This window comes from Xenopus tropicalis, chromosome 9 (genome assembly GCF_000004195.4).
Source record: "Xenopus tropicalis strain Nigerian chromosome 9, UCB_Xtro_10.0, whole genome shotgun sequence".
NCBI classification, from domain to species: Eukaryota; Metazoa; Chordata; class Amphibia; order Anura; family Pipidae; genus Xenopus; species Xenopus tropicalis.
The window spans coordinates 84,814,720-84,841,547 of NC_030685.2; the positions used below are offsets into that span (position 1 = coordinate 84,814,720).

The window sequence follows — 26,828 nt, forward strand, 5'->3', positions numbered from 1 at the left end:
ACCCCTCAGTGACTGCTAATATCCTTATCATTTACAGTAGGGGGTACATTATCCCTTATAATACATGAGTGATAAAGGCATAACAAGTACAAACCCCTGTACCAGACAACATATGATAGATGGATAGATAGATAGATAGATAGATAGATGATAGATAGATAGAATATTCCAGTTACCTATCAGGACAGTCGGAGGCGCACACAGAGTCTATGAGACCCACATCCAGAGTTCCCTGCAGACACAAATAACTCAGAATTATATATCTGCTGATATATATATATATATATATATATATATATATATATATATATATATATATATATATATATATATATATATATATATATATATATAGTAAAATGTAGTAAAAGACTCCATTTCCAGAGTCCATTGGGGCCACTAAAGTCCCAGGGCCCCTCCCCTCCAGCCGTTACACCCCTGCAGCTGAATACTGGGGTGGTTTCTTGCAGTTGCAATGTTCCCTGTGCTCCACTAGGTGGGGCCAAAGCTCTGTGCTGCCAGGGACAGCTAGGCACATAGTGAGTCTATTCCCTTATCCCATGCTGTTCCCATGGGTCCCCACCCTGACTCACTCACCACAGCATTCTTGGGGTAGTAAAAGACTCCATTTCCAGAGTCCATTGGGGCCACTAAAGTCCCAGGGCCCCTCCCCTCCAGCCGTTACACCCCTGCAGCTGAATACTGGGGTGGTTTCTTGCAGTTGCAATGTTCCCTGTGCTCCACTAGGTGGGGCCAAAGCTCTGTGCTGCCAGGGACAGCTAGGCACATAGTGAGTCTATTCCCTTATCCCATGCTGTTCCCATGGGTCCCCACCCTGACTCACTCACCACAGCATTCTTGGGGTTGGCCTGCTCATCCCTCATGTCTCGCAGCTGCTGGGACGTGGCGCTGTGAACTCTGCTGAGGACATTGAACCAACCGCTGGAAACAAACACAAAGGAGATATAGAGGCCTGACCTTAGTCACCGGCACCCCCAAATATACAGCTCCGGTCTAGCCACCGACACCCCCTATTAGACTTAGTTCAGTCCAAGCACTGCCCTCCCTGCTCCGAGTGGTTGCTCCCATGTAGAATTTCTTCCATATAATTCCCTTAAAGGGGCGGTTCACCTTTACGTTAATTTAATTATAGAATGGCCTATTCCTAGCAATTTTGCAGTTATTGGAGGTATTTACGCTCCTCTTCTACCTCTTCCCAGCTTTCACATGGGGGTCACTGACCCCGGCAGCCAAAACCTATTGCTCTGTGAGGCTCCAGTTTTATTATTATTGTTACTTTCTATTACGTATCTACCTATCCAGTACCTTTACAATACTTATTCTAGTCTTTTATTCAAATCACTGCCTGGTTACTAGGTTCATAAGACCCTAGCAACCAGAAATACCAAACTGGAGAGCTTCTAAACAAAAAGCTAAATAACTGGAAAACCATTCAAAATAAAAAATGAGGACCAATTGCAAACTGTCTCAGAATATCATTATCTAAATTAATTTAAAGGTGAACAACCCCTTTCATGGCTTTCCCGGTGGCTACGGTACCTACCTGGCATCCTCCGGTGTCTCGGCCACTATGTGATACGTTCTCTCCTCTGTGACGATATCCAGGGCGTTCTCCTTCTCATGGATGTCTATAACTGCCCTGCAGGGGGGAGAAAGAGACCACCCAAGGGATAAATATTCATCTGTGTGTTGTAGTTTAACTACCCCCCAGGGGTGGGATTCACGAAACCAGGGTAATTCTGCTCAGCAGCAATAAGCTGTATACACCAATCATACTGCAGACACTAGATCTGATGGAACTGGTTGCTATGGGTTACTAACCCCCCCCATTCTGTTAATCTTGGGGTTCTGTAGTTAGAACTAGTGATGGGCGAAATGCTTCGCCAGGCATGGATTCGCTGCGAATTTCCGCGTTTCGCCATTGGTGGATTGTTTCATGAATAGCTGTGGGTGACAAAAGAAATAGCCGCGGGCGACAAAAGAAATAGCTGCGGGCGACAAAAGAAATAGCCGCGGGCGACAAAAGAAATAGCCGCGGGCGACAAAAGCAGTGGGCAACAATTTTTTTTGACGTACGACAGTTTCGCTGTTTCGCAAATTTTTCGCCGTTTCGCGAAAACGGGACAGAATCGCTCATCACTAGTTAGAACCAGTACAAGGGATTCCCCCCCCATTACTCACTTGGCAGTCCTGATATCGATAGTCCCTCGGAGTCGCTCCTCGCTGTCATTCTCGAAGTACATGAGCTTCGACTCGCGCAGGACAAACCAGCGGCGCTTCCAGTTGCGCCGGGACAGCGTGGACATCCCGCCCCCTTTCTTGTACAGCCAACCAGATTTCAGAGCTTCCTGCTTCGTCCGGAACCACATGAATGTGTCGTCCTTCAGGACGCACCAACGGCGCCTCCAGATGTTCATTAGGCCCCCGGCTGGAAGGACAGAACCACCAAATACAATGAAACAGCTGCAATGTATTATCTGATTGGACCACCTTATAAGTGATGTCACAGCATGATGTCATTCTAACCTAAATCACCCACAGGAAGCAGAATCCCAGACTTGGGGTTCCCCATCCCAAAGGGAAGACTTTTACCTTTCATGTAAAGATAACTGTGAAAATAAGGGGGGCCTCCACCATTAAACAGGGTCACTCGCCCGGTCATTAACTCTTCGTCGGTATCGATGTGACTGTCGACTTCTTCATCGCTGTCCAAGAACTGCCAGGAAACAGAATGAATGGCAACTTACTGTCCTATAGATGTTACTTTTCTAGAAATGTTTTGATTTTCCTTTGCCAGGAAAGAGAGAAGATTCGGAGCTGCCCTTAAAGGAAAACTACACCCCCAGAATGAATACTTACCCAACAGGCAGTTTATATTATGTTAAGAGGCCTATTAAAGAATCTCCCCAAAACTGGAATATATATATCGGTAAATATTGCCCTTTTACATCCTTTCCCTTGAGCCGCCATTTAGTGATGGGCTGTGTGTTCCCTCAGAGATCAGCTGACAGGAAGTGATGCAGCTCTAACTAACAGGAAGTAGTGTGGGAGCAAAAGGCAGAACTCTGCCCATTCATTGGCTGATGGGGCCTAGCATGTATGTGTGCCTTGGCTTGTTTGTGTGCACTGTGACTCCTATGATCCCAGGGGGCGGCCCTTAATTCTTTCTATTTAGGATTACCCAATAGCACATACTACTAAAAAAGTATATTTGTATGAAAATGGTTTATTTAGATAAAGCAGGGTTTTACATATGAGCTGTTTATGCAATATATTATTATGGAGACCTACATTGTTTGGGGGTATAGTGATGTGAATGGGATAGGGACCTTAGATTGTAAGCTCACTGGGGCAGGGGCTGATGGGAATGTGATAGGGACCTTAGATTGTAAGCTCACTGGGGCTGATGGGAATGTGATAGGGACCTTAGATTGTAAGCTCACTGGGGCAGGGACTGATGGGAATGGGATAGGCACCTTAGATTGTAAGCTCACTGGGGCAGGGACTGATGGGAATGGGATAGGCACCTTAGATTGTAAGCTCACTGGGGCAGGGACTGATGGGAATGGGATAGGGACCTTAGATTGTAAGCTCACTGGGGCAGGGACTGATGGGAATGTGATAGGCACCTTAGATTGTAAGCTCACTGGGGCAGGGGCTGATGGGAATGTGATAGGGACCTTAGATTGTAAGCTCACTGGGGCAGGGACTGATGGGAATGTGATAGGCACCTTAGATTGTAAGCTCACTGGGGCAGGGACTGATGGGAATGGGATAGGCACCTTAGATTGTAAGCTCACTGGGGCAGGGACTGATGGGAATGGGATAGGGACCTTAGATTGTAAGCTCACTGGGGCAGGGACTGATGGGAATGTGATAGGCACCTTAGATTGTAAGCTCACTGGGGCAGGGGCTGATGGGAATGTGATAGGGACCTTAGATTGTAAGCTCACTGGGACAGGGACTGATGGGAATGTGATAGGGACCTTAGATTGTAAGCTCACTGGGGCAGGGACTGATGGGAATGGGATAGGGACCTTAGATTGTAAGCTCACTGGGGCAGGGACTGATGGGAATGGGATAGGGAACTTAGATTGTAAGCTCACTGGGGCAGGGACTGATGGGAATGGGATAGGGACCTTAGATTGTAAGCTCACTGGGGCAGGGACTGATGGGAATGTGATAGGGGCCTTAGATTGTAAGCTCACTGGGGCAGGGACTGATGGGAATGGGATAGGGACCTTAGATTGTAAGCTCACTGGGGCAGGGGCTGATGGGAATGGGATAGGGACCTTAGATTGTAAGCTCACTGGGGCTGATGGGAATGTGATAGGGACCTTAGATTGTAAGCTCACTGGGGCAGGGACTGATGGGAATGTGATAGGCACCTTAGATTGTAAGCTCACTGGGGCAGGGGCTGATGGGAATGTGATAGGGACCTTAGATTGTAAGCTCACTGGGGCTGATGGAATGTGATAGGGACCTTAGATTGTAAGCTCACTGGGGCAGGGACTGATGGGAATGTGATAGGCACCTTAGATTGTAAGCTCACTGGGGCAGGGACTGATGGGAATGGGATAGGCACCTTAGATTGTAAGCTCACTGGGGCAGGGACTGATGGGAATGGGATAGGGACCTTAGATTGGTAAGCTCACTGGGGCAGGGACTGATGGGAATGTGATAGGCACCTTAGATTGTAAGCTCACTGGGGCAGGGGCTGATGGGAATGTGATAGGGACCTTAGATTGTAAGCTCACTGGAACAGGGACTGATGGGAATGTGATAGGGACCTTAGATTGTAAGCTCACTGGGGCAGGGACTGATGGGAATGGGATAGGGACCTTAGATTGTAAGCTCACTGGGGCAGGGACTGATGGGAATGGGATAGGGAACTTAGATTGTAAGCTCACTGGGGCAGGGACTGATGGGAATGGGATAGGGACCTTAGATTGTAAGCTCACTGGGGCAGGGACTGATGGGAATGGGATAGGGACCTTAGATTGTAAGCTCACTGGGGCAGGGGCTGATGGGAATGGGATAGGGACCTTAGATTGTAAGCTCACTGGGGCTGATGGGAATGTGATAGGGACCTTAGATTGTAAGCTCACTGGGGCAGGGACTGATGGGAATGTGATAGGGACCTTAGATTGTAAGCTCCACTGGGGCAGGGACTGGTGGGGGTGGAGGTTGCTGGTGGGGTGGGGGGGGTAGGGTGAAGGTCATTTCTGGACCCCCCCCATGCAGTCACAGGGTCAGCTGATAGGTAGCTATGCCATTGGGCCATTGTATTCTACAGTATAAGGAAAAGCATTAAACTGAAGGGTTGGGTGAGAACATATGTGGCAAAGTCCCATCATCCTCAGCGGCTGCTATACATTATACATGTTGGATGCAGACATTACAAACATCTGTATTTTCCCTATGGGCGGGAGCCTAAAAAATAAGGTCATAAACATCCCATTAGCATAAAGGCCCGGGGGGCATTCTCCCCGCACAAAGACCACTTGTCTGTCTGTCTCACATGGAGATCACTAAATGTCAGTGGCTGAAATAAAGGCTTTGGAGACAGAATAAAGGAACGGCTGTTCTGATCCCGTATCTGCCCCAGCGCCATAAAGTGCAGAGAGAAAACAGTTTAACTAGAGTTTCAGTTGGTCTCTATGAAGTAATTAATTGCAAGAAAAGCTACTTAAATGGGAAGAGCCAAGTGCAACCTATGCCCAACCTATGCCCAACCTATGGAGACTATATCACGTCAATTCCATGCGTAGGGGACATGAATATAGCAGGTAGGTGGCCCTTACCGAATCCACACTGCCACATCGGGACCCAAAGCTCCCGGGCTGGGAAATTCTCATGATCTCCTCGTCTGTCAGGTGCCCGTCACTGAGATTCATGCTGGAACCCGGTGGGGCTTCATCAAACTCTTCGTGGTCGTAGTCGGACTCCACGTCCGGGGGGTAGCTGTAGATGGGCTCCTGTGGCTCCTCGCTGGTGCTCAGAGTGTCTGACACACATTGGTAGATACTCTCGGATTTATCCGATATGGCGCTGTAAGGATCTTGAGCAGATGGAGGCTCCGAAGGGGAAAGTGGCGTCTCGGTGCAGCTGCTGCTCTGAGCTCCAGGTACATCCATAGGAATGTTTGTGTAGGTTTCTTCCTCGGAGAAGCTTTCACTGGTTCTTGGACCATCATCCTCCAGCAGCATAGGAGGCGGAGGGGGCAACATCTCATCATCTGCATGGAACCCTTCATCTACCTCCTCCTCGGCCAAAGGAGCCACCATGCTGCCCTCTGCACTGACAGTCCCATCAAAGCCATTCTCCAAGCTGTGTGCACTCTCTTCCAAATTCCCAAAGTCCAGCAGCTCTAGGAACTCCTGGGCCACCCGCGAGGCTTCCTTCTCCAATTTGTGAATTTGCTCCTCCCTCTGCCGGATCAGTTCTTTGCGGGTCTCCGTGCAGGAGGTGGAGACTCCATCCAGCTTTTGCTGGTGATGCAACTTCTCAATCTCCTTCTCCAGCCTCAGTATCTCCTCCATCTGCCGTCTCTCTTCCTCCTGGAGCAAGATGTTCTCCAGGTTCTTGGCCTTTTCTTGTTCTTCCTAAAGTAGAGATTAACAACTTCAGGTAACAAAACCTTTTAGGTCATTTCAACAATCCTTTTTATGTCCATGCCACTTGCCTACCTTTGGAACAACCTCTGGGTTTTACTCTAAGCTTACAGCATGGTCCCAAGAGGTGGAAATACAGTAGTCAATGGGTGGTAGACCTCAACCAGGCATTGCTACAATGTTACAACACTTTCCTGTTGGACAAATGTATTGTTCTTTTCTTTCTATAGAACAGAAGTTCCCAAACTGTGGGAAAGGAACAGTAGTAGCAATTGGATATTGTGGACAGATCCTAGACCTCAAAGTTGAGGGCTTAATTCCAAAAAAAACTCAAAAAGCCCTGCCGTAAAGGAAAAGGTACTGACCTGAGCTGCCCGTAACTCTGCTTCCAAACGTTCTTGCTCCCTATGGGGCAAATAAAGGAAATTATTAGCACACAATACAGGCAGAACATGGGCCAGTCCTACCTACACAGGGGCTACAGAAGATAAATTACATTTCTACCTTTTTTCTTCCTCTTCTCTTCGTTTCCTTTCCTCCTCTATCCTCCTCTGCTCTTCCAACTCCCGTCTCCTCCTCTCCTCCTCCTCTTTCCTCTTGCGTTCTTCCTCTTCCCGACGTTTCCTCTCTTCCTCCAGCATTTGCTGATAGAGTCGGCGAGCGACCGTCCCCCGCCAGTGCTTCTGGAACTGCACAGCGGATTGGCGGAGGCGCAGGTAAGTAGCTCGCCAGAAATGGGCCCGGTAATTCTTCTGGATTGTGACTATGCTCAGGCGAACTCGAGTGAATTGCTTCCTGCAAAGAAAGAACCTAGAAATGTGAGATCCTGCAAATGGGCCACCCAACCCATATAATCAAGCACCATCTAGTCAAGCTCTCACTTAGCAATATTTCTGCCCTGCTTAGCCTAGTGTTGAGTAGCGGTTGCCCCAGTTTAGCCTATTGTTGAGTAGCGGTGGCCACAGTTTAGCCTATTGTTGAGTAGCGGTTGCCCTGGCTTAGCCTAGTGTTGAGTAGTTGTTGCCCTGGTTTAGCCTATTGTTGAGTAGTGGTTGCCCTGGTTTAGCCTATTGTTGAGTAGCGGTGGCCCTAGTTTAGCCTATTGTTGAGTAGCGGTGGCCACAGTTTAGCCTATTGTTGAGTAGCGGTGGCCACAGTTTAGCCTATTGTTGAGTAGCGGTTGCCATGGCTTAGCCTATTGTTGAGTAGCAGTTGCCCTGGTTTAGCCTATTGTTGAGTAGCGGTTGCCCCAGTTTAGCCTATTGTTGAGTAGTGGTGGCCTTAGTTTAGCCAACTGTTGAGTAGTGGTTACCCTGGTTTAGCCTATTGTTGAGTAGTGGTGGCCTTAGTTTAGCCAATTGTTGAGTAGTGGTTGCCCTGGTTTAGCCTATTGTTGAGTAGTGGTTGCTTTGGTTTAGCCTATTGTTGAGTAGTGGTTGCCTTGGTTTAGCCTATTGTTGAGTAGTGGTTGCCCTGGTTTAGCCTATTGTTGAGTAGCGGTTGCCTTGGTTTAGCCTATTGTTGAGTAGTGCTACTACTCCCTCAGATCCAATGGCCAAAAGCTTAGAGACATTTTTAGCCAAAAGTATCCATATACCCCATCCTTAACCCTAATGCCGTGTCCTCAGGGGGAACACTCACTGCTGAGTCCAAAACTGTCTCTGGAAGCAATGTCAGCACAAGAACTATCTGTAGGGTTTGTTGGGGGGGGGGGGGTTATGGTTGATAAGAGTCATATATAACCTCACCATGTGCAATGCCAAGTCTAGAATGGTTTAATGGGCACCATCACTGGGCTCTGGATGGATAAATGGCATCTCACTATCTGGCAGTCGGAGGGAAAGTCTGGGTTGGGCAGATACCAGGGGAACACTACCTGCCTGAATGCATCATGCCGATGGTAACGTTTTGGCTGGTTCGGGCCCCTGGTTCCAGTGAAACCTTAAAGCTACAGGGTACAATGACATTCCTTTCAATGCTTCTTTGGGGGGCAGGGGGCCCTTTCCTGTTTTACCACAATAATCCCCCCATGCACAGAGGCAGGTCCATACTGAATGGGTTTGCCGAGAACCTGGCCATACAGAGCCCTGACCTCAACCCAACTGAACCCCTGTGGGATGGAACCCCGACTGTGAGCCTGATCCCCAACATCACTGCCCTACCTGACTAATGGGAGCAACTCCCAGCAACACTGTTCCAACATCTAGTGGGAACCTTTCCAGAAGGGCAGGGGCAGTTATAGCAGCAAGGGGAGGGGCAATTGCATATTAACCCCTCGGTTTGGGAATGAGAGGAGGAATAGGCTGGAGCATCATTAACAAAGAGAAGGTCATAGTGTAGGACACTAATTGGTGGCAATAGGGTGACAATTAACCTGTTACTGACAGAAGCAATGCCACGAGTTTATTGGTTCCACACAACTATTTGGAGCAAGGAGTGGGGGCCACAAATACACACATATATATATATATATATATATATATATATATATACACACACACACATACACACACACACACACACACACACAATATCACTGGTTAGTATAATGCAATTCCATCCATAGGACAAAAAGAGTCCTCCTGTATCTATTTATGATTAAAGTGCTGCTGAAAGTTGCTAAAATAGAAATAGTTTCCCCTTTAATCAGGAACTACAGATATTGGGAAACTACAACTCCCTGCAGCAGGGCGGAGAGAGGGTTGTGGGGGGGTTACCTTGCGATGTATCCCTGGATGTGGGCGCAGATGACGGAGGCCGCTCTCCTCAGCTCCCCCTCACGACTCTTCTCCAGCTTCTGCTCTAGCGCCTCCTTCAGGAACACCTATGGGTGGGGGGCAAGAGCCAGTGTTACAGGTGGGGGCAGCCATGTCGGGGGCAGCCTGTGTGTCCCACTGAGAGACTCCCCAGCCCCGGCCTGTCTGTCCCACTGCATCTTAACTGCTCAAGTGTCTGCCCTGCAGCCCCTCACTGTCCCAGTCACTGGCAGAATGGGGCGGGGCCTGGAGGGGGCAGGAGGGGGGGCACGGGGGTATGGGGGGGGGCAGACAGGAATAGGATGACAAAGCTCCTCTCACAAGGAAATGACAGGACATGGGAATAATCACAGGACAAACGTAGCCAGGGGACAGGGGATGGATAAGAAGCCATAGGAATAGAATGGGGCACCCAATCACTGGGGGGGTGGCACCCAATCACTGGGGGGACTGGGAAAGAGACACGTATTAAATGCCCCCACAGAAACACAGAGGGGCAATAAGTGAGGGGGCATTTATTCAGCAAGAGCAGAGCGAGGGTACATTCGGGGGGGGGGCGGGTAACAGCCCAGTTCCACACACAGTACCAATACACTGCTAACTGGGCCCCCAGCCGGGCCCCATCACTGGACTGGATATAAATCCTGCACCACACAAAAGGTGTGACCCTCACTGTTAAATATAGGGTAACCCTGCACTGTACCTGCCCCCCCATGCTACCCCTATGCCCCAATATACCCTCCATCCCCCTCCCTGCAACTCCTTGCTCTTTCCATTTGCCCCATCTTCCATCCCCAGGCCCCTATTCTATTACTCCCAGAACTATTTGTGCTCCCCCACTACTCCCTGCCCCCCATTGTGCACCTCTTGTCCCTTGTGTTGTTTACTCCCAACACCCTAAAATCACTCTCTTTGCCTCCTCTGTGCCCCCCCTGTGCCCCCCTGTGCTACTGCCGACACCCCTACCTGCCCTTTCCCTGCCCAATGCTACTACTTCTTGCACTATCCCTGCTACATTCTAATCCCTTCCTACTACTCTCTGCCCCCCCGTACTCTCTACACCCCCCCCCGTACTCTCTACCCCCCCTACTCTCTGCCCCCCCGTACTCTCTACACCCCCCCGTACTCTCTACACCCCCCCCGTACTCTCTACACCCCCCCGTACTCTCTACACCCCCCCGTACTCTCTACACCCCCCCCCGTACTCTCTACACCCCCCCCGTACTCTCTACTATCCCGCCTCTGACTCCCCCTGCTACAACCTGTACCTTCCTTTCACCCACAATGTCTTTGCACCCCCAGGTATTCCCTGCCCCCTTTTCCCTCTAGTTTCTGCTACATAAACCCTACCTGCACTAGCACTGTGCCCCCCAATACTCTCTATATCCCCCCCTAGCCTAACTGCCCCCTTTCCTACCCCCAGCCCCAATCCCTGCCTACTCCCTGCACCCCCCCACACACACACACTGGCTGCTGGGACAGAGGGAGTCAGAGAGGGGGGTTCTCGTTACCCTTAGTGTCGCTCCGTATTCCTTATACTGTGCGGGTCGGAGCTGGATTTTTTTGGAAAGCAAAAACCCCAAAGAATCACCCCCCCCGGCACCCCCAGCTTCCTTCCAGCTGTTGTTCCTTCCGTTCATAAACAATCAACCGGGATGTGAGAGCACATGGAGCAGCGGAAATGGAATTCTTGAAGGAACGAAGGACAAAGGGATAGAAAGGCAAAGAGCTGCTGGTAACTGGGGGTTATAGGGAGAGGGCAGAATGCGCCAGCACTGGGTTATTTACTGTTCTATAGGGAGAGGGTAGAATGTGCCAGCACTGGGGGTATTTACTGTTCTATGGGGGGGGGGGTATAATGCGCCAGCACTGGGGGTATTTACTGTTCTATGGGGGGGGGGTATAATGCGCCAGCACTGGGGGTATTTACTGTTCTATAGGGGGGAGGGTATAATGAGCCCCCCCCCCCCCATTAGGTTTCACAGTCTCTGGGACCAGCCTTATAATCAGATTTGCACACACAGAGCCGCTGGGAGTTGCCTGTGACCTTGAGACGAACAGAGGCCCCTCCCTCTCTCTCTAACAAGTGGGGGCACCCAGCACTAACGCCTGTGATACAATGCGCCTATGTCACTGCCCCAGCTGGCACCCTTCCACCTACTCCCCAGCATGTCCCCCCCCCCCCCGGGCAGCGCCACCCTCCCAGCACCCAGTGACCTGCCCAATCCCCCCTCTCCCCCTCGCCCACTTGCACATACCCCAGCCCGTCATGGCCGACTGAGAGGGACGTACCAATTAGTCACAGAGCTCCATTCCGCCTCCTTTATTGCTTTTAATTGGTAACTTGAAACCAATCATTTAAAATACAAGATTTACTTTTTAAAAATTAAATGTTGAACTATAATATAGTAACTCTGTGCCGGCTGATAAACCCAATAGGGCTGTTCTGCCCCCAATAAGGGGTAATTATATCTTAGTTGGGATCAAGTACAGGTACTGTTTTATTATTACAGAGAAAAGGGAATCATTTAACCATTAAATAAACCCAATAGGGCTGTTCTGCCCCCAATGAGGGGTAATTATATCTTAGTTGGGATCAAGTACAGGTACTGTTTTATTATTACAGAGAAAAGGGAATCATTTAACCATTAAATAAACCCAATAGGGCTGTTCTGCCCCCAATAAGGGGTAATTATATCTTAGTTGGGATCAAGTACAGGTACTGTTTTATTATTACAGAGAAAAGGGAATCATTTAACCATTAAATAAACCCAATAGGGCTGTTCTGCCCCCAATAAGGGGTAATTATATCTTAGTTGGGATCAAGTACAGGTACTGTTTTATTATTACAGAGAAAAGGGAATCATTTAACCATGAAATAAACCCAATAGGGCTGTTCTGCCCCAATAAGGGGTAATTATATCTTAGTTGGGATCAAGTACAGGTACTGTTTTATTATTACAGAGAAAAGGGAATCATTTAACCATGAAATAAACCCAATAGGGCTGTTCTGCCCCAATAAGGGGTAATTATATCTTAGTTGGGATCAAGTACAGGTACAGTTTTATTATTACAGAGAATATATGGACAAAATAAAGGGACACCTATGGGGACCTATAATGCACCAATGAATTAAATGTAATTGTAGTGATTCTCGCTCTATATATATTTACTGATACAGGTAGAAAAAAAAAACCACCTGGGTGTAAATTTCAAAGAAACTCCAAATATTCCCAATATTCTGAACGGAATATTTTGGGCCAATTCCCTGTATATAAAGCCACAGACAATAAAATGCCCCCCCCCCCCCCGTACCTTGGTTCTGCCCAGCTGCCATTCTTTCTTGCTGCCCTCGTAGAACTGCAGGAACGCGGCGCATTTTCCTCGCACATCGTCTGTGGCTTTGAGATTCTTTATGAGCATCTTGTACCTGCACGGGAGTCACCAGTGAGGGCACTGACCAATCAGGGGCTATTCTTGGGCGGGGGGGGGGGGGCATCCCTACTTATTATGTTTGTTACTTAGCCCCGTGCACAGTCAGATCTGCTCACTCATTTTGCATTGTGCCACTTGGTGGAGAATGCGCCCGAGTAAATCTCTCTGCCAAAATCCTTCCTACAAAACCATCCCTGTACCCTGCCCTTTCAGCCTCCTTTTATCCTAATTACTTCCCCTAGATAAACTACTTACCTTAGAATTAGACTTCTTAAAGGCCAAGTTAACCCAAAATATATTTTTTTGCCTAATTAAAAAAAACCATAAAACTCTTTTCAACTTTTTTTTGCAACTTTTGAATTGGTCTCCATTTTTTAATCAGTTATAATTTTTGAGCTATTTACCCTTTCAAATGGGGGTCACTGACCCCGGCAGCCAAACCCTATTGCTCTGTGAGGCTTCAGTTTTATTATTATTGTTACTTTTTATTCTTTATCTTTCTATTCAGTCCCTCTCCTATTCATATACCAGTCACTCTCTCAAATCGCTCCCTGGTTACTAAGGTAAACTGGACCCTAGCAACCAGATAGCTGCTGAAATTCCAAACTGAAGAGCTGAGGAACAGAAAGTAAAATTATTAAAAAAAACTACCAGTAATAAAAAATGAAGACCAATTGCAAATTGTCTCAGAATAGCACTCTCTACATCATATCAAAGCCAGTTTTAAGCTGCCGATTCCTTCAGACCAATTCAGCAGCTTATCTGCCAGTGTATAGGCAGCCCCGACGGGCCTACCCGTCCGATAACTGGCCTAAAATTGGGCAGATGTCGATCGGCAAGGTTTGATTTTCCCGACACACCCTATACCTGTTGTCTGAATTTGTTTGGCCTTGGTTTGGATTGAAACAGACACTACATTGATTCCTATGGGCCAGTAAAGACATAGCCATGCAGCAAAAGCTCCCCCTAGTGGCCAAAGTGCCTGCTTTAGACTGTCCATAGACACCAATTTAGTGTGAAACTCCTCCCAATGGCGCTAAGGTGGATAAAAGCCCTGCCCCGAGAATATAAAAAAAGCAGCCCCGGATCAGGAATTACAGCCAATCAGAACTCCGTCCCTGAGTCAGTACCAAGGATAATGGATTCAGCTACACACAGGGAAGTCAATGTTTTATCCCGAGGGGACTTACCCTTTAATATTGGGGTGTGGTTAGTAGGTTAGATCCTAGCCAACCGGGAGCCTTACCTGCTGGCAAAATCCTGGTACAGCCGGCGCACAGGGAATCCGGCTCTCCGGATCTTCACGGTCTCCAACATTCCAGAATATCTGAGCTGATTCAGAACCACATCCGGGTTAAACGTGTTTGAGAGCTGGAAATGGGACACGCGTGTTAGTGTCGGTAACAGCAGTAATTGTTATACAATGAATGGCACTCAGTCCGATTATCCCCTACAGCCCCCTAAGTTTGCCCATAGCCTGTACAGAGAGATACCATAAAACTATGGCACATAGGGATTCCCCTGTACTAAGCACAATTCAGCAGGAACAGCCCCCTAAGTTTGCTCATAGCCTGTACAGAGAGATACCATAAAACTATGGCACATAGGGATTCCCCTGTACTAAGCACAATTCAGCAGGAACAGCCCCCTAAGTTTGCTCATAGCCTGTACAGAGAGATACCATAAAACTATGGCAGCATAGGGATTCCCCTGTACTAAGCACAATTCAGCAGGAACAGCTCCCTAAGTTTGCTCATAGCCTGTACAGAGAGATACCATAAAACTATGGCACATAGGGATTCCCCTGTACTAAGCACAATTCAGCAGGAACAGCCCCCTAAGTTTGCTCATAGCCTGTACAGAGAGATACCATAAAACTATGGCACATAGGGATTCCCCTGTACTAAGCACAATTCAGCAGGAACAGCCCCCTAAGTTTGCTCATAGCCTGTACAGAGAGATACCATAAAACTATGGCACATAGGGATTCCCCTGTACTAAGCCCAATTCAGCAGGAACAGCCCCCTAAGTTTGCTCATAGCCTGTACAGAGAGATACCATAAAACTATGGCACATAGGGATTCCCCTGTACTAAGCACAATTCAGCAGGAACAGCCCCCTAAGTTTGCTCATAGCCTGTACAGAGAGATACCATAAAACTATGGCACATAGGGATTCCCCTGTACTAAGCCCAATTCAGCAGATAAATAACATGGTCTCTGTGCCTATTCCAACTTGAAGGAAACAGAAATCAAAACATAAATTTGAGGTCAGCCTTACCGGCCTGTACTCACCTTCTCAGTGTTGGGTTTGATACAGCGAATGAAGAAAGGGTTGGATGTGCTGAGCATGGCCATCAGGGAGTGGAGAGACTCCTAAACACACACATTACAATGGGGGAGACTCGTTATAGGAATGGAGATGGTAATTAACCTAATGCAGTTAATATGGGGGGCCCCAGCTGGGACAGGAGGGTTCCCTACACTCAATCACTTTTCCTTTCATCCAAAGCAAATTCTTTTTGGCAAAAAACCCCATTGGAGCCAAAGGGATGATCAAGCAAGGGGTTCTCCCCCCCCCCGGTGACAGTTTGGGGGTCAGTACTTACCCGGAACTGAGAGCTGACTGTCGGCTTCTTTCTCTGGGTCCCCATTTTGAGAGTCTCCTCGCTGTTTCGGCTGCAGACTTTCTCAAACAGATCATAGACAAAGTCCAGCCTACGAGGCAAACAAGGGGTGTAAATATCATACCCCTATATACCCCGGGCATGTCACACCCCTATATACCCCGGGCATGTCACACCCCTATATACCCCGGGCATGTCACACCCCTATATACCCCGGGCATGTCACACCCCTATGTACCCCGGGCATGTCACACCCCTATGTACCCCGGTCATGTCATACCCCTATATACCCCGGGCATGTCACACCCCTATATACCCCGGGCATGTCACACCCCTATGTACCCCGGGCATGTCACACCCCTATGTACCCCGGTCATGTCATACCCCTATATACCCCGGGCAGGTCATACCCCTATATACCCCGGGAATGTCACACCCCTATGTACCCCGGTCATGTCACACCCCTATGTAACCCGGGCATGTCATACCCCTATATACCCCGGGCATGTCATACCCCTATATACCCCGGGCATGTCACACCCCTATATACCCCGGGCAGGTCATACCCCTATATACCCCGGGAATGTCACACCCCTATGTACCCCGGTCATGTCACACCCCTATGTAACCCGGGCATGTCATACCCCTATATACCCCGGGCATGTCACACCCCTATATACCCCGGGCAGGTCATACCCCTATATACCCCGGGCATGTCACACCCCTATATACCCCGGGCATGTCACACCCCTATATACCCCGGGCATGTCACACCCCTATATACCCAGGGCAAGTCATACCCCTATATACCCCAGGCATGTCACACCCCTATATACCCAGGGCAAGTCATACCCCTATATACCCCGGGCAAGTCATACCCCTATATACCCCGGGCATGTCACACCCCTATATACCCAGGGCAAGTCATACCCCTATATACCCCGGGCATGTCACACCCCTATATACCCCGGGCAGGTCATACCCCTATATACCCCAGGCATGTCACACCCCTATATACCCAGGGCAAGTCATACCCCTATATACCCCGGGCAAGTCATACCCCTATATACCCCAGCCAGCAGGAAAGTTCTTTCATTGCATTGATCGCTGGGGCAGTGTAAAACAGCTTAATAGGTATTTGGCCACTAGAGGGAGCTCTTACACCATCAGACCACTTTACACTGCCGGCCTACAGTCTTTGCACCTCTCTGGCCTACAGTCTCCTATAACACTCTAGTAGCTAAATCAGGAATATCCCCAGGCAGCAGTGCTGTAAATATAAATTAATTTTTCAGATAAAGGGTAACTAATCCCACTCACCTGCTGTCCCTGAGCATATTTAAAATATCATCCCTGAAGGTGTCTCTGTTCTTCTCCAGGAAGCCCTGCACGTCGTACGTGACCTACGGGGTAAACAAAAACAAACAAACAATTCTGACTCTATTTTGCCCCATGTGAATGAATCCCAGTAGAGTCTGTAAGAATAAACGCTGAGTAAATATTCTATTATTCTAGTTGGCCTGCCAAAACTATATGGGCTAAAGGCTAAATCCATTTGGGCTGAAAACTGGCTCATTTCCCACAGTACCTGCCCAATGAGAGTTCTAATTCCCTGTAGGTGCTGCTTCTGGGCTGCTTTCTTTCCCATGGTCAGGGAAGGGGAGTGGCTTGTTTGCAACAGAGAAACTGTATTTTCTGTGATGCATTGGTTTGTATGGGGCAATGTAACAGGGAATTACAGCAGAATAAGCCATAATTGTCCCAAATCACTGCCCATTCAAACTGACCATTAGCAACTGGGCACAAGAACCTTTTAAAGGGTAACTTTACCCAAACCATGTTTATAAAATTGAAGATTGTATGTGGGGGGGGCTGTAATGGAGCCACATTGTGTCCCTTGAGGTTTTGTCTCATAACGATCACATTAAACAGTAAATGAACTGTACCATGTGACCTGCCCCAATGGAGAAACACCCTGAACTGTACCATGTGACCTGCCCCAACGGAGAAACACCCTGAACTGTACCATGTGACCTGCCCCAACGGAGAAACACCCTGAACTGTACCATGTGACCTGCCCCAATGGAGAAACACCCTGAACTGTACCATGTGACCTGCCCCAATGGAGAAACACCCTGAACTGTACCATGTGACCTGCCCCAACGGAGAAACACCCTGAACTGTACCATGTGACCTACCCAGGGGCACTTACCTCCCCCGCATAGTGCTTGATGCCAAACTGGTGCTCAGTCACGCGAGGCTTCACGTAATGGGGGTTATTCTGGGGGGGGAATGGAAACAAATATTGGGGTTAAATTGGGGGAACTGGGGGGGAGGGAACACGCTAGACATTTGGGGGGGGGGGGGGGATCAGCCAAATCTCTGGACTGGTTCACATAGGAGAGTCGCCCCCAATACACGAGCACCCACACCGAATCTGAGCCCCCAGCCTGGGAACCTATGGCTTAAAGAGAATGGTTGCAAGACTTTTCATTACAGCACGCCATAAAGCAAGGTGGTCCCACGGAGAAAGGGCGATATCCATAACGCGACTCACCGAATGCTGGTTATGGAGTTTCTCGAGGAGGGTGAAGTCGGTCCCTTTAGGAAAACGACTCTCTTCGTTGATTAGAGCCAAAATCCCTAATTTCTGAAATGAAGAGGAAGATGACGGTGATGATGATGATGGAGCGTGAAATCAAGAATTTAGTCCAAAAGCTCAAGGAAGTCGGGGGGGTAACAGCTTAGTAATGGGAAATGCAAAACAACGAAAGCAAGCATTTGATTGGTTGCCATGGGTTACTGCCCAGTCTTTATAAATGACCCCTTATGTTCTGTCTCAACAAGGAATAGTTCCCCTTTACTTGTGTTCCTGATTATTCTCTACACTCCCCATAAGCGGAGTAACAGCCTCACCTTCTCTATTAGGTCCAGGCACTCGGCGTTGTCCATCCAGCCAATGGCATCCCAGTGGATCCCCTCCCTGAGAGCAGCACGGGGGGCACAGAGAGAGAAGCAGTCAGATTAAATCAAACAAAAAAAAAACAGAGGTTAACTTTGCCTTTATAGGATACCCAGCGGGGCCCCAGCTCCAGTACGGAGCCCCTGTTCCCTAGAGATATAGAACTGCCCTGTCAGCGTCAGTCTAGGCATCTCCCTATCAGCGAGGGGGGCACATAGAGACTGCACCATAGCAGCTGTGGTTGAAAAAAGACATGTGAGGCTATCATGTTCTACCCTATTTAGAGAAACCCATAGAGGCTTTGGGCAGAGGGTAGAATTAGCTTATCATAAAGAACCCATTCATTTGCTGGTGCTTAAATCCCCTTTCCCTCAGATGGATCAGCGTCTGTACCAGATATGAATGTCCCACAATGCCTTGCACATCTGTTACTCTCCTTATCGGAGGGTTAATCAAGGAACATGTAAGGCATTGTGGGAGCAGACCTGGCTGCTGATAGAAGGTTTCCATGGTGTGTAAGTAGTCAGAACAAGCAGCGGAGGGAAATAGAGACAAAAACTGCTTTAGCGCATGAATAATGAGCCCCCGGGCTCCGCCAATGAATCACCTGTCGGGGTAACAGCTGCCGCGCCGAGGGGCTTCTGCTAAAGGTCAATGTATTCGGATTAGGGAAAGGCAACAAAGGAAATCTCACAGCCCCCAGCACTGACCAATCCAGAGACAGCAGGCAGCCTTCAGATAAAAGGGGAAATGAACCCTATCTACCATTAAACATTGCGCTTAAAAAGGAACACAAATTCATATAAAATTGCTCAGAGCGCCACCTGCTGGTCAGATAAAAAAATGTAAGAAACGTCTTGTGCTTAGAAAATGACATTTCAGAGTCTCCGGATGTTTCTCCGGTCAGTTCCAAGCAGAGCAACATCGCAGATCTTCCCTTTGCTTCGGAAATGTGGCTTCCCAGAAGCCTCTGCTCCCCCTTTGCCCCGCCCACCTGTTGTACTCCAGCTGCTCGAGGGAAAAGATGTGCTTGTTGAAGTATTCCTGCAGCTTCTCGTTGGCGTAGTTGATGTTGAACTGCTCAAACCGATTCACCTGCGCGGGATAAACAAGATCGGAATTAGCCGCCGGCAACTGGAGCTTCATTAGGAATGGGCCGAGGCCTGGCAACGGGGGTCCCCTGGTGACTTGCCTTCAACTCATGGGGTGATTCATCTTTAACTTAACTCTTAGTATAGAACCACCTATTCTAAGCAACTTTGCAATTGGTCTTCATTATTTATTTTTTACAGTTTTTGATTATTTCCCTTCTTCTTCTAACTCTTTGCAGCTTTCAAATGGGGGTCACTGACCCCGGCAGCCAAAAACCTATTGCTCTGTGAGGCTCCAGTTTTATTGTTACTTTTTATTCCTTATTTTTCTATTCAGGCTCCTCTCCTATTCATATACCCGCCTCTCATTTAAACTGCTCCCTGGTTGCTAAGGGGATTAGGACCCTAGCAACCAGATAGCTGCTAAAACTCCAAAAACAAGAAATGATAAAAAAAACAAAGACCAATTGCAAATTGTCTCAGAATATTACTCTCTACATTATACTAACTATACTATACTATTGGAAAGGGTAAGTGTCCCCCCACCTTTCTTTGACCCCCCAAACCTTCATTATTCTCCCCTATGATGTATAAACACCTGGAAGTTCTCGAAGCCGAATATATCCAGGATCCCCACGGACTTAAAGTTCTCTTTGCCCCGAATACGAGCGTTGATCCGGCCCAGAAGCCAGGAGAAGCACTGAGCGTACAGCGCCATGGCAAGCGAGTCCCGGGAGTCAGTAGCCTGCAGAGAAAGGAACATGAGAAAGTGGGGCCCCCGCGGCCCATAGAGTCCAGGAAGAAGCCTGGGGGCCACTGACAAATAGCAAGTAGCCATGGGGCAAGCAGAACCCTTGTGGAACATCTCACCTGCTCCACTGTGAGGGGGGAACTGATTTCTTCTCCGCGCAGAATCATGGATCTTTGGGTCAGAACCTCAGACAGCTGGAAGGAGTCCAGTCCCAGGAGATCGGCTGCATCACTAAGTACTGGGGGAAAGCGATATAACAAGATATATCCCTGCAATAACAAGGTTGTCCAGTAGGGGGCTTTCACTAACATGGCAATCATTCCATAGCCACAGCACAGGGACACTGCCATGATGGGACATTTTTAATCCCTAAATGACACTGTTACACAGCAAATAATTCCCTCTGCCATTTAACCTGTTATTCCTGAACCAACAAATGTATTTGTAGCTGTAATATTGGTGTGTAGGCGCCATCTCAGTGCATTGTGCCTGAGTCTGAGCTTTCAGCCAGCGCTACACATTAGAACTGCTTTCAGCTAACCTATTGTTTCTCCTACTCCCATGTAACTGGAGGAGTCCCAAGCCGGACTTGGATTTCTTACTATTGAGTGCTATTCTGATACCTACTGGGAGCTGCTATCTTGCTTCCTTCCCATTGTTCTGATGATCGGCTGCTGGGGGTGAGGGGGGGGATATCACTCCAACTTGCAGCGCAGCAGTAAAGTGTGCCTGAGTCTGAGCTTTCAGCCAGCGCTACACATTAGAACTGCTTTCAGCTAACCTATTGTTTCTCCTACTCCCATGTAACTGGAGGAGTCCCAAGCCGGACTTGGATTTCTTACTATTGAGTGCTACTCTGATACCTACTGGGAGCTGCTATCTTGCTCCCTTCCCATTGTTTGGGATTAAAGGATAAGATCCCCCATAGACTTTAATTAGTACAGAGCAATAACATCTGAACAAAGCCCCGGTTCTGCCACAATACCTGCTTTGGTTGTGATCTGGGCCCCTCCGGCCGTCATGAACTCCAGGTTCCCCAGTTGCAGAATTCCCGACAGCAACTTCCACACTTCTCTGATCTCCTCGTCACTAAAATCCATCACCTGCAGGGCCGCCTGGAACCCAAAAACCCGAGACAAATTTAGTTCATATCCCCAATCTGGCTGGTCCACCAGTTACTCCTACTCATGCCCCTCATCCACTTAAAACCCCTCCTGCTCCCCCCATTTTGGTGGTGTCTGCGATAGGGGACTGCCCTGTGTCTAGGAGGTAACACAGCAGTTAAGTCTCACTTTACTGCATTCTCTCCCCATAGACTCCTTCAGGTCAGATTCAGACCTTAAGGGTGAAGACACACGGAGCTACTTAGTAGCAACTACTTGTCACGGCTAATAAACACCAGTGGATGTGACTCCTAAACACCAGTGGATGTGACTCCTAAACACCAGTGGATGTGACTCCTAAACACCAGTGGATGTGACTCCTAAACACCAGTGGATGTGACTCCTAAACACCAGTGGATGTGACTCCTAAACACCAGTGGATGTGACTCCTAAACACCAGTGGATGTGACTCCGAGACAAATTTAGTTCATATCCCCAATCTGGTTGGTCCACCAGTTACTCCTACTGATGCCCCGATCCACTTAAAACCCCTCCTGCTCCCCCCATTTTGGTGGTGTCTGCAATAGGGGACTGCCCCTTGTCTAGGAGGTAACACAGCAGTTAAGTCTCACTTTACTGCATTCTCTCCCCATAGACTCCTTCAGGTCAGATTCAGACCTTAAGGGTGAAGACACACGGAGCTACTTAGTAGCAGCTATTTGTCACGGCTACTAAACCCCAGAAAATCCCCTGCCATAGACAGTACTGAGAATTGCCTCTGCTAAACACACGTAGAGACAATTATCAGTAAATGATCAGCATTGTCTGTTTCTGTAGCCGTGACAAGTAGCTGCTATTAGTAGCTCTGTGTGTCTTCACCCTAAGAAGCCTATGGAGACTGCTTGAGGGTATTACAGTTTATCTAGGAGGTTGCAGCAAAGCCATTTTTGGGGGGAATTTCAAAACATCTTTCACGAATGCTCCCCCTAGTGGTAAAATGTATAAATATATATACAGCTATTTATACGATGGGTTAATACTTTATTGTTACGTATCTGCCAGAAACCCAGCAGGACAGAGCAATGAGGTGTTTGGGTCTCACCAGAACTTTCTCATACATATCCTTATCATTGAGCCCTTCTGCCGTCGCGCAGCCGGAGGCTCTGAGGTACTGGTAGGTGTGTGGGTCGGAGAGGCCGAGCGCTTCTGTAAGACACAGGCGGCAGTTACTGTGAGAGGGATTTTATTATTATTATTATTATTATTAACATTTATTTATAAAGCGCCAACATACCCCGCAGCGCTGTACAATAAGTGGGTTTCATACATTGGACATACAGAGTAACATATAAAGCAATCAATAACCGATACAAGAGGGGAAGAGAACCCTGCCCAAAAGAGCTTACAATCTACAAGGAGTAACATATAAAGCAATCAATAACTGATACAGGAGGGGAAGGGAGCCCTGCCCAAAAGAGCTTACACTCTACAAGGAGTAACATATAAAGCAATCAGTAACCGATACAGGAGGGGAAGGGAGCCCTGCCCAAAAGAGCTTACACTCTACAAGGAGTAACATATAAAGCAATCAGTAACCGATACAGGAGGGGAAGAGAGCCCTGCCCCAAAGAGCTTACACTCTACAAGGAGTAACATATAAAGCAATCAGTAACCGATACAGGAGGGGAAGACAGCCCTACCCAAAAGAGCTTACACTCTACAAGGAATAACATATAAAGCAATCAGTAACCGATACAGGAGGGGAAGAGAGCCCTGCCCAAAAGAGCTTACACTCTACAAGGAATAACATATAAAGCAATCAGTAACCGATACAGGAGGGGAAGAGAGCCCTGCCCAAAAGAGCTTACACTCTACAAGGAATAACATATAAAGCAATCAGTAACCGATACAGGAGGGGAAGAGAGCCCTGCCCAAAAGAGCTTACACTCTACAAGGAGTAACATATAAAGCAATCAGTAACCGATACAGGAGGGGAAGAGAGCCCTGCCCAAAAGAGCTTACACTCTACAAGGAATAACATATAAAGCAATCAGTAACCGATACAGGAGGGGAAGAGAGCCCTGCCCAAAATAGCTTACACTCTACAAGGAGTAACATATAAAGCAATCAATAACCGATACAGGAGGGGAAGAGAGCCCTGCCCAAAATAGCTTACACTCTACAAGGAGTAACATATAAAGCAATCAGTAACCGATACAGGAGGTGAAGGGAGCCCTGCCCAAAAGAGCTTACACTCTACAAGGAGTAACATATAAAGCAATCAGTAACCGATACAGGAGGGGAAGAGAGCCCTGCCCAAAAGAGCTTACACTCTACAAGGGATCTGCAATGCACAGCCTTTATTTACAGGATGTGGATGGAGCCTGAATGCTGATGTGCCAATTCCCAGTACATATTCCTGCTCCACCAATCAGAGCAGCAATAGGGAGCCCCCCCCCCCATATACAAGAAATGATCTCACCTTTCTCCTCCCTATTGGCTCCTGTGAGCAGAGCGTAGAATATATGGTAGTTCCTCTCGCCGGGGCTCTGGCGCGTCACCCGAGTCTGAGGGAGAGAAGGGAGGGTTGCACTCAATTTATGTTCTATTTATATGGGATTATTACCGTGACCGAGGCCGGCGCGGCGCGGCAGAGGAATGATTGGCAGGCTCACCTTCTCCAATAAATCTGTATACGAAGCAGTTAAGGGAATTAAGCAAATGGCTTTTAAAGGGGAACTGCACCTAAACACTTAAAAACTAAAGTATTTTTTTAAAAGTAAACATAATAATTAATGTAATAATATGGTTTGGAACAGTTCCCGAAGTCCCCCCCCTGTTCCCTAAGCCCCACCCCTGTTCCCTAAGCCCCGCCCCCTGTCCCCCTGCTGATCTGGCTGACTACTTTGTGACCCAAATAAAATGTATCGGTTGTCGCTTGTCCTCAACCTGCCTTCAGCCTGCCTCCTCCCAATCCCACAATCCCCTGCTGCCCATGTGATGTCAATAAGGAAAGGAACATCCCGGTGCAATGCATTGTGGGTTATGTAGTTCCTGCATGCTGTCTGTAAGCTGTGGAGAAGTTGTTACAATGTGTAACATCAGTGTTTTAGTCCCTCCTCCCCTGCCAGGATTTCAAATGATGCAGAAAGAGAAGAACAGTTTTGCAGCTGGATTTCAGCATATAAACATGGGATTTATTCCTACTGTTTGATAGGAACAGATTACAGGGATAGGGATATTAGGGGGTTTCTGTGGTGTGTGGGGCTCTTTAACAGATTTTGGTTCAAAAGTTTGAGTTAGGACCAAATCCCTCCACCTGTCTGTCCATGGGAAAGATAGCAGCCCAGAGAAAAGTACAAGGCATGGGATTCATTACCCAGAAACCAGTTAACCAGCTCCGAATTACAGAAAGCCTATCTTCAATAAACTATATTTTTAATCAAATAATTCCCTTTTCTCTGTAATAATAAAACAGTACCTGTACTTGATCCCAACTAAGATATAATTACCCCTTATTGGGGCAGAACAGCCCTATTGGGTTTATTTCATGGTTAAATGATTCCCTTTTCTCTGTAATAATAAAACAGTACCTGTACTTGATCCCAACTAAGATATAATTACCCCTTATTGGGGGCAGAACAGCCCTATTGGGTTTATTTAATGGTTAAATGATTCCCTTTTCTCTGTAATAATAAAACAGTACCTGTACTTGATCCCAACTAAGATATAATTACCCCTTATTGGGGGCAGAACAGCCCTATTGGGTTTATTTAATGGTTAAATTATTTTTTTGTAGACAAAGTATAGAGATCCAAATTACAGAAAACCCCCAGGTCCCAATCATTCTGGATAACAGGTCCCATACCTGTAGTAGAAAAGCAGCACTCTGTACCTGGATAAGCAGTCAGGGAGGTGGATTCCCATACCGAGGGGGTAAGTACTAAATACATTACATTAGACCTTTCACTGTGTGAGTTTGACTCCCATTAGGTGGGACTGTGGGTGCAGCACAGATGCAGCTACTGGTAAATACACACTAATAATACACACTAATAATACACACTAATAATACACACTAATAATACACACACGAGCGCTATATGAGATCACGTTATGAGTCTCTCACTTCCCCATGATGGTTCCTGCCTGTCTCTCTCGGCCCTGAGAGTACGAGGCGTCTTCCTTATTTCCCACACAGGGAAGTGGTTGAACAGATTGCTCTGACCCTGCAGTCACCCCCCCACCCATTTCTCTCTAGGAGACAGTCTGGGTGCCCTTCCTCATCCCCCGCTCCCATTACAGTAAATTAGACACAATGGCTGGGTGCCACCAAACATATATTGCCCTTTACATGGGTCCCAAAAGGATACAGTCCACCACGCGCCCCCCTTGAATGTGTCCCTGCTCCGAGAAGTGAAGTTGGATGAACTTCCCAAAGCGGCTGGAGTTGTTGTTGTACACGGTCTTGGCATTCCCGAAGGCTTCGAGGATTGGGCTGCAAGGACAGAGATTACAGTTTGGCGGACAACGTGGGGACACAGTGGTTTACATGGTCACACAGGCAATAGGCCACGGCAATATGTTCTATAATAACCTGGGCACTGCCAATGGGCAGCTATTGCCCTATGCACCGTATCCCACCTGCTTTCCATGATGGCTTCCTCCACGTGCGTCTGCGTCCCTCCTCCCCCAGCCGAGTTCTGACTCATGGACGAGAGGAATTTCAGCAGCAGTTTGGTGCTTTCGGTCTTCCCTGCTCCGCTCTCTCCGCTGTAACAGGAAGGGTCAGAATAACGTAGCTGGTAGTAGGTCCCCCAGGTGCTGCTGGGAGCTGTAGTTGAACAGCTGCTCATTCAGAGAACTACTAACATAATCCCAGGGGGTCCCCCTGCTTACCTTATTAGCACACACTGGCTGTCGTGCCTCTTCCACAAGCAACGGTAACACTCATTGGCGATGGCAAATATATGGGGGGGCAATTCTCCGAAGTGGTGGCTGCTGTACAGATCTACGCACTTCTCGTCATACAAACCAGCGATGGACTTGTAAGGGTTAACAGAGGCCAGGATTGAGCCAATGTTCGTCTAGAGAAAGCATAAAATGTGCCCAATGAGTAATAAAGAGGCAGTTCCCCTCCACCCTAGCAGGCTTCTGCTACATTGTTTCAGGAGTCACAACCAACACTGGAGCAATAAACATCACTTTTATAGAACTGCTTTCCCCATATTTAGCTGTGCTAGGCCCATATAAAGAAGTCAAGGTGAATTCTAATCCCATGAAAAATATGTTCAAAAACCCAGGGTCAGACTGGAGGGCATCGGGCCAACCTGGGGCCCCCATACTCATCCTAGCGACCCCCACTGGCCACCTAAGCCCCTCCCCTGAGTACACATACAAAATGTATGGCTATGTGCACTTGGGGAGAGCTATTAACAGCCCCGGGGCCCTGAGGGGATCAGGTCTAGG

At 48.0% G+C, this 26,828-nt stretch overlaps 2 protein-coding genes across 2 annotated transcripts in view; both read right to left on the reverse strand.

Annotated features, from left to right (window-relative positions):
* The window catches only part of LOC116407773, an 880,143-nt gene that overhangs the window by 95,807 nt on the left and 757,508 nt on the right, over positions 1–26,828 (reverse strand). The gene's annotated exons all lie outside the window — the stretch shown is intronic.
* Positions 1–26,828, reverse strand: part of myo10.2 (myosin 10, gene 2) — a 42,765-nt gene that overhangs the window by 7,017 nt on the left and 8,920 nt on the right. The window contains exons 3-29 of the mRNA XM_031893768.1: positions 26,259–26,446; positions 26,004–26,132; positions 25,733–25,857; positions 24,035–24,048; positions 23,842–23,926; positions 22,462–22,565; positions 21,242–21,371; positions 20,376–20,494; positions 20,104–20,250; positions 19,409–19,509; positions 18,369–18,435; positions 18,010–18,102; positions 17,665–17,733; positions 16,773–16,855; positions 15,435–15,543; positions 15,121–15,201; positions 14,073–14,197; positions 12,707–12,821; positions 9,353–9,459; positions 7,140–7,430; positions 7,001–7,040; positions 5,826–6,626; positions 2,614–2,737; positions 2,203–2,449; positions 1,565–1,660; positions 849–942; positions 177–232 (exon numbers count right to left, since the gene is read on the reverse strand). Of these exons, the coding sequence (XP_031749628.1) occupies positions 177–232; positions 849–942; positions 1,565–1,660; positions 2,203–2,449; positions 2,614–2,737; positions 5,826–6,626; positions 7,001–7,040; positions 7,140–7,430; positions 9,353–9,459; positions 12,707–12,821; positions 14,073–14,197; positions 15,121–15,201; positions 15,435–15,543; positions 16,773–16,855; positions 17,665–17,733; positions 18,010–18,102; positions 18,369–18,435; positions 19,409–19,509; positions 20,104–20,250; positions 20,376–20,494; positions 21,242–21,371; positions 22,462–22,565; positions 23,842–23,926; positions 24,035–24,048; positions 25,733–25,857; positions 26,004–26,132; positions 26,259–26,446 (3,740 nt within the window). The remainder of the gene's footprint in view (positions 1–176; positions 233–848; positions 943–1,564; positions 1,661–2,202; positions 2,450–2,613; positions 2,738–5,825; positions 6,627–7,000; positions 7,041–7,139; positions 7,431–9,352; positions 9,460–12,706; positions 12,822–14,072; positions 14,198–15,120; positions 15,202–15,434; positions 15,544–16,772; positions 16,856–17,664; positions 17,734–18,009; positions 18,103–18,368; positions 18,436–19,408; positions 19,510–20,103; positions 20,251–20,375; positions 20,495–21,241; positions 21,372–22,461; positions 22,566–23,841; positions 23,927–24,034; positions 24,049–25,732; positions 25,858–26,003; positions 26,133–26,258; positions 26,447–26,828) is intronic.